General features: G+C 36.2%; 2 protein-coding genes across 2 annotated transcripts; both read left to right on the top strand.

The window, feature by feature from the left end:
* The first annotated feature begins 307 nt into the window (after positions 1-307).
* On the top strand, positions 308-2,610 carry LOC121745057. The gene is made up of 3 exons (XM_042138822.1): positions 308-607; positions 695-808; positions 1,724-2,610. Exons 1-3 carry the CDS (start codon positions 464-466, stop codon positions 2,045-2,047), a joined length of 582 nt encoding a protein of 193 aa, XP_041994756.1. The 5' UTR covers positions 308-463; the 3' UTR covers positions 2,048-2,610.
* Positions 2,611-8,042: 5,432 nt separating this feature from the next.
* LOC121746234 (GDSL esterase/lipase At1g06990-like) lies at positions 8,043-9,733 on the top strand. The gene is given in 4 exon segments (XM_042140182.1): positions 8,043-8,205; positions 8,208-8,638; positions 9,169-9,424; positions 9,502-9,733. Coding segments are annotated over 4 exon segments (1,059 nt in total). The 3' UTR covers positions 9,711-9,733.
* The last annotated feature ends 329 nt before the right edge of the window (positions 9,734-10,062 follow it).

Here is a 10,062-nt window from a genome sequence, read left to right as displayed (position 1 = left end):
TTATTTCTTGTTTGTAAAAGATAAAGGGCCTTGGAGTGTAGTGTGTGTTGTCCCTTTCACACATGTAAGCATGTACTAGTTTTATATCCATTATTCTTATATTTTTATTCCTCGGAGTGTAACCACATTTCTCTAATAAAAGTATATCCTCTACTTTTATCCTTGAAATAATAATATTTTTCCTTGCACTCTATTTTCTTTCGAACGAAAATACTTAGATTACCCCAAAGTTGAAAATACAACGAGGATTCTACGATTACACGGCTTCTGGTGGGAATTTTATTAAGCTAATATATCCGGTTTATCTCGAAAGAAAGGAACAAAATTCTGGGGCATCACAATTTAATACTTTATTATTTTGTAGAAAGATGCAAGATAGCTTTTCGTAGTCATTGCAAAGCTAGATACGGCGATTCCATGGATTATAAGAGAAAGACAATGAAGAAACCGGCCTATTTCACGGATGCCCAGTGGACGACATACACCGATGCCTGGACGCTTCCTTAGAATATCATGGTTTCTAAGAGGTGCTCGAAAAATCGTAGACAGGCGCGGGAGAAGGCCTTTGGAACACATTGTAATGGTTGTATTCCATTTGAAGAGGCAGGTGAAAAATGGTAAAACTTATATTTTTCTAGTTTAATTTGTTTACTTTTTTAGTTACTTTTAAAATCCTTTTAAATGTTTTTTGCAGACTGAGGAAAACAACGGGATATTACCTACATTTGTAGATGTCTTTGGTAAGACCCACACATTCAGAACAAAAGATTCACAAGGGATGGTTTCGCAACACGCCACTCAGATTAATGTAAGTTTCATCTTAATTAGACTAATTTTGGGCTTTTGATCCCTATTTGGTATTTGAGAACAAAAAAAGATCAAAGCCAGTAATGTTCATAGGCTTGAAACTATATCATTTAGATGGCTCCTTTCTGCCGTTGTAGCTTCTCTTCCTTTTATATGCATGCTAGTGGTATTAATAAACTTAGAGGGTCTCCATTCCATGGCCATGTGCTAGTGGTATTAATAAACTTTAGAGGGCCTCCTCCATGGCCATGTTCTGCTTTCTGTATTATTCTTCCAACTTTTCAGTGGATTGTTTTGGTTAGTTCATACTTGTCAAAACCCCATTGCATTAGAAGATGTGTGATCTCACAATTATCAAGCTACAAAGAGTAAAAGTATATGACAAAGAAAGGGAAAGATATAATGAGATGGTACATTCTGACTTGGATTAATTTTTAAAAATACATGATAATAAGTATTCTGAGCTAGCATTTATCATGTTGTTTAGTAGCATTTATGTGTAGCATCCTTGAAAATGGCATAAGAGGAGTAAACAGTAAAAGTATATGACAGAGAAAGGGAAAGATATAAACAGATGGTACATTCTGGCTTGGATTAGCTATACTTCTCAAATTTCAATGTTTTAAAATAGAAATGTGTTAACATCTGTCACCCTTCCCCCCTCTGCCCTGCAATTCTGAGTCTACGAGCATTTTCAAACTTTAGATTACTTATGATTATACATGAAATTTGATTTAGTTTCTTTTAATAATGAAGCATAATCCACTTAGTTAGTCCACAACCTATACATTCTGTTGCCTGTTGTTCCATCAACATGATAACATGTTGCATTTGCATAATTGAAGAGAAAGCTGTGAAACTATTTGTTTGTTCACGTGCTTATGGTAGTATCTAATTTGTGTTTGCTTGTTGGAAGGATGATATTATGAGAAGGGCCAGGGAATTAAGAGCTGAATGGACAGACAATCCGGATTTAGATGCCATCTTCTTGGAGCTTCATGGGAAGGTGAAGAAGAGAAAGCAGATTCCCGGTGCAGGAAGTGTAACAAAATTATACTTCCCATCAGCATATGCATCTGGCCGTTCAACTGGCAGCGACCCTGATATGCTTGGATTTTGCACTGTTTTAAGGCCTTTTTTTGGTCTGTTTTTAATTTCAAAATCACAATTCATGTCATATTTTGCATATTTTATCCATTTTGGTATTTTGACGTGTTTTGTGAGAAATGTGCATATTTGAGCTTAAAAAGACAGCAAAAAGTCGAAGTTGGAAATCTGGAGCTTTCAAGACGCCCAGTGGTCCGCTGCAATACAGCCAGCGACCGTTGGGGCCCAACGACCGCTGAGCCAGTAGCGGTCCGCTCCAAAGAAAGATGTGCTGAAACAAAGAACACGCCCAACAACCGCTGGGTAGTGCGCTGCAACCGCTCCAAACAATCCAGAAGCTACGGGATGATTTCCAGCGACCGCTACCCAAGAGGCAGAGGCTACGGATCAATATGCAGCGACCGCTGGCCAAGGTGCATCGGCCCGCTGGAAAAATGCGGCGCACAGAATTGACCTACTTTCTCCCCAAGATTTACCAAACTTAGCCACTTTTTAATTTATTTGTTACTCAAAATTTCCCCTACAAATACCCCATCAAACCTCTTCGTTAAGGATCCCCTTTTTGCCATCTAATTCTAGAGCATAAATTTGAGAGTTCTTCATTGTGCAAGGGGTTGAAGAAGGAAGCAAGAGATCATCAAAGAGCTACAAGGATTCAACCTTTGAGTTTTATTTGCTTTAGCACTAATGTTCATTTTGTTTTCCCTACAATCTATGTTTTTACCTTATTCAATTATGTGTAACTAAACTCATAGCATTCTACGGATGTGTTAGTAACGACTTTGGTTATACAATTCTGTTTTCTATTTAATATTTGTTTTGTTTTTACTTCGTTTCTTCCCTACGTTGTTGGATAATGTTTCACGTTTAAGTGACACATTTTGTGATGAATTAATATAACTTGCTACATAATCGTGAAAGGAGGTTGGCGAGTTAGGTCCACTTAGTAGACACTACAATTAGTTTCCCTTAAAACGGCACGGTTAATTGAGAGTGAGGACTTTATAAGGGTCTTAGGAGCTTTTGGGAGTTACGGATCTAGGATTGACAACCCTAGTGTTAGTAATCTACGCTTGTGCTGCATGGGCAAAACTTATGTGACTCGTTCTATCGAAGTATAAATTGTGCTAGGGTATTGTAGTAGGAACTTGTATAACCATAACTGTGAACGCACATCCCTGGAATTCTCTTATCTCTCATATTTTATCTCTTTAATTACTTGCAATTAGTTGTTTATTTGCTTTCAAACTGTTTTTATTTTCAAAATTCCAAAACTTTTCGGTTTTCCAAATAGTGAAAGAAGCTTAGTGGAGGATAGCCAATTTGTGATTGTTTTCCCGGTACTGACCTTTAGCTATACTAGATCTACTTTGTATACTTGCAGTTTTATTTAGTGCTAAAAAAATTGCATCAGACCCTAGGAAGATGGACGAGCTCTACGAGCAACGACTTCAGGAAGAGTGGGAGCGAATAGAAGCCCAGATGGAAGCCCGGATGGAAGAGTCAGAAAGATAGAAGAAGAAGAATTGATGAAGGAACATATGCAAAAACACATTAAGACCTTATTTACTGAAAATTTTGGGTGAACTGTAGATATAGATATAGACTTCAACATTTTGAACTCATGACATTGTGAAACAATTTAATTCTCGCAATTCATTTGGCATTTTAATTTCGTTCATTTTATTCATATTTTTAGTTTAATGCCATTTTAATTTCATTGGAAGCTGAAATAATAATAAAAAATAATGAAAATATGAAAAAAAATCATAGAATTCCGAGCACTTATGTGCTCGGAGTATTACATTGCCGATATGTCCTTTCCTAGCACAGCCAAATTGTTCTAGGAGTCTTTAGTCGCATTATTCGAGCACCAAATTGTACTAGGATTCTTGAAGTGCATTATTCTGAGCACACACTGGTGCTAGGAAGAGAAGTGAGTGATAGTGTTGTGCAGACCGAGCCCTTTCGGTGCTCGGATATTACATGAAGGAGTTGACCATGTTTCCTAGCACCCGAAATGTGCTCGGAAAAACTGGAGTATTGCTCCGAAACGTGCTAGGGAATAATTCCGAGGAAGCAAATGGCTAGAACCCTATGTGCTCGAAATGTGCTCGGAAAACCTTATTTTTCCTAGCACTTTGGGGGTTTTCCTAGCATTTCGGTGCTAGCTAAATGTGCGCTTTTTTGTAGTGTTGGAATATTATTATCAGCCACTACAGTAATAATATTGCACTGTCTATCCAAATCTGCAATTACAAGTAATCCGGGTTTTTATCTTATTAATTGTTTAATTCTCACACTTAAGATATACATGTCCATTAATTAATTCATGTCTGCTAAAACTCAATTAATCAACATCTTATCATTCCAATAGTGGACTTAGCAAGAAACGCTTATTTATTATTCATAGAATAATTAAATTCCAACTAGCTAGGTTTCGAATAATAAAAGCTTGTTTCGAGCTCCTCTTGAGGACATTATCAAACGAGACTCACCAGGCGCGCGTTACAATATAATAGCAATCCTAGCACGTCTATATATTAATCACCACTACTCAATATATCAGGATTATTGGGTTGAGAAAAACAATTTGATAAGTCAAAGTAATGCATAATCGACATCGTATGCTCAATGCTAACATATATTGATTAAGAAATAATTATTTATTTATCAAGACATCGTCTTTCAGTATATAGCATAAAGACACGTCTTGTCGTTAGATCCGTTAAGTGCTATACCACACCAATGTCATCTTGTTCTAGTAAGGCTTAAAAATATGCGGACTGACATTGCAACCTTTCACGATAGGTAGTCTAAGCCTATCTAGGTTGTGAAATTCTTCTTTTTCTTTGTTCAGAAGTGACCATGTTACCTTACAACCGGTCAACTAAAACAAAGACTTAGACTTTGTTAAGTTTCTTATACATTTAAATATGTAATAAAACAACCATTAAATGTAAAACATAATAACATTATGACAAAAATAATCTATTTTATTCCTTAAAAAATAAAATAAGAGTTTTTACAATATTCAATTAGTCAGAAGGTAATTTCTAATATATAAACTCTAACATATACTCCAACTAACCCTCTAACATATACCTAAACATATATTTTATCCTTAGGATCAATAAATGGATTATTAAGATCTAATGAATTACTAATCATTACAAAGGCTTAAAATTCTCATTAGAAGGACAAAATCGTCAAAAACATTATAAACGATTTTTACAATTGAAGAAGTGAAAGAAATTTTCGGAATCATATCTCTTTTCCATTTTAAATACTTTCTCCCTCCCATAAAAATAAACTTCTTTTTCCATTTTGATCCGTCCCACAAAAATAGCCAATTTCTACTTTTGGCAAGTCTTTTATCTCTTATAAGGTGAGTCTCATTCTCCACTAACAATACTTCGATCATTTTTTCTTTCTATATTGCTTATACTTTACCAATTTTGCATTAAAACTCGTGTCGTCCCCAAATTCTCTATTTTTATAGGACGGGGGAAGTAAACATGAATTCTAAAGTAGAAATATCAAATTCATATAACATAGTTTATGTCTATAGATTTAACTATTTTTTTATTTATAAATCTAATAGAAAAAATAATTTTTTATGCAACACAGCTCTGCCCAATCCAATTCATCGTGGTCCTAGGTTGGGCAGGGTCTAGATTTATACAAAGAAGCTTAGTGCAACCCACTATGTTAGTAGGTCTAGATTGGGTCGGATCTGAATACATAGAAAGAAGCCCAACCCAGCTCAGTTTGTTGGTGGGCTTGGACTGGGCTAAGTCCCAAATTACTTGGCACGTGGCGGGCCTCGGTCAGCCCAACCCATTTTATAACTCTACGTGATCGATGCTATAAAACTTTATACATTTGGGTCATTACTCTGTTCCAAAGATCGCCTTATATAAGTTATACTCCTTCCGTCCCCTAAGAATATGCACTTTGGGGTGAGCACGAGTTTTAATATAAAATTGGTAAAGTAAGAGAGAGGTAAAGAGAAAAAGTAATTAAAGTATTGTTAGTGGAGAATGTATCCCACCTCATTAGAGAGAAAATACTCTCCAAAATTAGGAAGTGCATATTCTTGTGGGACTGACTAAAAAGGAAACAGCGTATTCTTCAGATGATTCATATTCCTTTTTAGATGATTCATATTCCTTTTCAGTTCGTTTCAGAGATAGTCGAGTCACTTCATTTTTTGACAAAAAAAAATTACTACTCCCTCCGTCCCACGTTACTTGAGTTAAATAAAGTAGAAGAGAGAATAAAGTAAGTGTGATTAGATGTTTAGTTTTTAGCCGAAAAGAGAAATAACTCAAGTAACTTGGGACAACCCAAAAGAAAATACGATTGTCATAACTTGGAATGGAGGGAGTATATTCTTTCTTCTATTCTACTTTTACCTTTTCTTTCTCTTTTTTATTTTACTTTTCTTCGCTTATCATTTAAATATCATTTTTCAATTTCTCTACTGAAAAGAAATACACTAATTAACATAGGAGAAAGCAAGTACAAATTCATTTACTAAATTTGTTTGAGTTCTTACAGTTGAGTGTATGGTAAGGCTGCAGCCAGTATGCACACAGTTCACGCAATCATACACGGAGAAATAGAATTCCAAAATAATCGTACATGTCTGGCTTTAGAAACAACTTTCACAAATTCTACATCAATTTAAGGGCAAATTGGCTATAAAGTTATGAACCTTTAAAATAGTTTGGTTTTTTCCATGAATTTTAAATGTTGTACGAAAAGTCATGAACTTTATCGGACTGTCTAAATTTCTCATCCGACCCGACCCGATAGATTTCCGACACAAACTTATCCTACGTGGCGCGCCGAAGGCGTGATTTGGCAAATGACAAATTTAGGATTCAATTCGAATTATGGAATTAAGCTACTTTTATGTTGAATTCGATTTGTATGTTTTGTGTCGATTTGTACGTTGAATTCGATTTGTATGTTTTCATTTATCGTAGTAAATCTAGGGTCAAAGATTGCAAAGATAGAAAAGAAACAATCAGAATTATTGGTGTTTTGCCAAGTCACGCCTCCGGCATGCCACGTAGGATAAGTAATTGTGTCAGAAATCTATCAGGTCGGGTCAATTGGGATATTTACACAGTCTAGTAAAGTTCATGACATTTCATGCAACATTTAAAGTTCACGGGACCGTCTGTTGGGAAATTTACATAGTCCATTAAAGTTCACTTTTCATGCAACATTTAAAGTTTACGGGAAAAACCAAACTAGTTTAAAAGTTCATGACTTTACAGACAATTTGCCCTCAATTTAATGGTTTAAAAAAAATAAAAATCGTTGGGATAAACAAATATTGGCACTTTGATTTGTAATATGTGTAAATCTTTATATAAGCAACTTCCCTGTCAAGGAAAATAGTCCTATTTTTTCATTTTGAATCGTTAGCTAAAATTAGTCTCTATTTATGGGACGGAGAGAGTAAATAAAAAATATAATTAAAATATGGTATTGTTAGTGGGAAATATGACAAAGTTCATATGTGAATCATAAATATCTCATTTCTATTTATGATTATCAATATAAATCAATTCACTTATACAACTAGGGTCAATTATTAAACATTAATAATAATATGCGTCCCACTATCCATTCACACTATTTTAACTATCATTCCCCTTATCTCTCTTACTTTATCAATTACGCATTAATTTCTGTGTCGTCCCAAGTGTCCTTATTTTTTTGAACAGAGGGAGTATTTTTTTAAAAATTTCACATTAAAATCTGTCCAACCATTAGCAAGCTATTTTGAATGATTTTCAATGAGATAAAGGATAAGATTGAAGATGAATTTAAATTTAACTTGAAATTAGCAGTTAATCTGAACACATCTTAGAAGCGAAGAAAGGAGATGTTTCCATCATTCCACAACAAAACATGACACTGCAAATGCCTACATTACAATCCTGACACACTTCCTATTTCCCAATACTTGTGAATGCAGCAGCTCACAAGCACACTGTCTCATAGCCTCACACATCAACCATACAAATTTCAATCCAAATTTGGAAACCTCTTCTCATCTTATAAATAAAAATCACCACATTTTAATCCAAAAAAAAGAAGAAAAAAGAATGGTCATTGCAGCCCTCTTGGCTTTGTTGATCACAGCCTTGACAAATCAATGCAATGCCAATCCCAAATTCCCAGCCATTCTTGTGTTTGGTGATTCAACAGTAGACACAGGCAACAACAACTACATATCCACTCCTTTCAAAGGCAACCACCCTCCCTACGGCTACAGTTCCGGGGTGGTGCCCCGACTGGCAGGTTCTCCGATGGGAGACTGGTGCCGGATATACTTGCATCCCTGTTCGGCCTCAAGGAAGCCGTTCCTCCCTTCTTGGACCCGATTCTTTCTGACCAAGACGTTGTTACCGGGGTCAGTTTCGCATCAGCTGGCTCGGGCTACGATGCTCTAACCACCTCTTTCACTCAGGTGATTTCCATGTCGACGCAACTGGACCACTTGAATGAGTACGTTGAGAGGCTGCAGAGTATTGTTGGCGAAGAAGAGGCTGTGGAGATACTGAGCAGAGCTCTGGTTATAGTTAGTGCTGGAACAAATGACTTCGCCTTCAACTTCTATGATTTCCCCACTAGGAGACTTGAGTTCACCATTTCTCAGTACCAAAACTTCATCCACGCCAAACTGCAGAGCTTCATTAAGGTATGTCTTTTTTCTCCCTTTGTCTTTCTTATTGGAATAATTGAATTAACAATTACGTATAGCCTCTGTATGATGATTAACCAAGAACAACGGTTATGGACCTTCAAGACGATTAGAGATGTTCTTCACAATAGTCTGCCGAGAGAATATAGAATATAAAATCGTTCTTCTCACGTCTAGGGTCCATAACCCTATCTTATACTCCCCCGTCCCATTAGAAATGAAACATTTGTTTTTCGCACAGAATTGTATGTAGTTCTTTTTTGTAAGTTAATGGGGGAGAGAATAAAGTAAGAGATGTGAAAAAGTAAGATTTGTTTCCATTTTAGAAAACGTTCCATTTTTAATCTTATACGGTATTTACATTTCTTTTTATAACAAATAAATATACGATAGCCCAAACTTTAATTTTTATTGCATCACTTTAATCAGGCAACTGAAAGATAGTTATACGCATTAAATTAGTCATGTGGAAGCCCAAATTTCCAACATCTATATCTCACCTGTCTTGTAATGGATGAATTTGACAGGCGTTGTATGATGTTGGGTGTCGTAAGATGGTGGTATCGGGGCTTCCCCCGATAGGGTGTCTGCCAATACAAATGACGGCTAAATCTCCTCTGTGGCGAAGCTGCTGTCAAAGGGAGAACGAGGAAGCAGTGTCTTACAACGACAAGCTTGAGAAGGTGGTGCGCCAAATGGAGACGGATCTTACAGGATGCAGGATCCTCTATGCGGACGTCTACAATCCTATGATGGACATGATCAACAACCCACTCAAATATGGTTAGCTAGTCTTCAACAACATACATGTATGCAGAACTAAAAATGCAAATATTAAAGATGGTGGTGTTGTGTTGCAGGGTTTACGGAGACTAAAAGAGGATGCTGCGGCACTGGATTACTTGAAGCTGGACCTCTCTGCACGCCATTGGCAAGCATCTGCGCGGAACCTTCGCGATATCTATTCTGGGACAGCATTCATCCTACTGAATCAACCTACCAGATTCTCGCTCACAAACTAGCACAATCTTTGACTACAAACATGTCTCTTCACCATATCAAACAATAAAATGCAAGATTTGCACTATGTTTTCAACATCACTTGTTGCGTGAAAAGATATGCTCCATGCTAACCATAGGCATGGTTACAACTAAAGGATGACACAAGATCAAATGCCATAACAAAGAAATCTTCACCAAAGCTACAGTATTGTACACGTATAATGAGATTTTGTGTTGACCGTTCATTCGTTTTATTGTATCGCCACTGGCTAACTAGACACCGATTAGACGGTCTTGTTGTTTTATTTGTTTTTTGGGATTTGTACGTATGCTTTCTCTGGATTTTAAAAATATCATTTACTGTATGTGAATTATTTTGCTCGATTTTTGTCCCTTTACACTTTTTTCAATTTTTCTCG

This window comes from Salvia splendens, chromosome 1, assembly GCF_004379255.2.
Source record: "Salvia splendens isolate huo1 chromosome 1, SspV2, whole genome shotgun sequence".
Taxonomy (NCBI): Eukaryota; Viridiplantae; Streptophyta; class Magnoliopsida; order Lamiales; family Lamiaceae; genus Salvia; species Salvia splendens.
The sequence above is the reverse complement of the archived record's forward strand: the minus strand, read 5'-3'. Positions and strand labels throughout refer to the sequence as shown.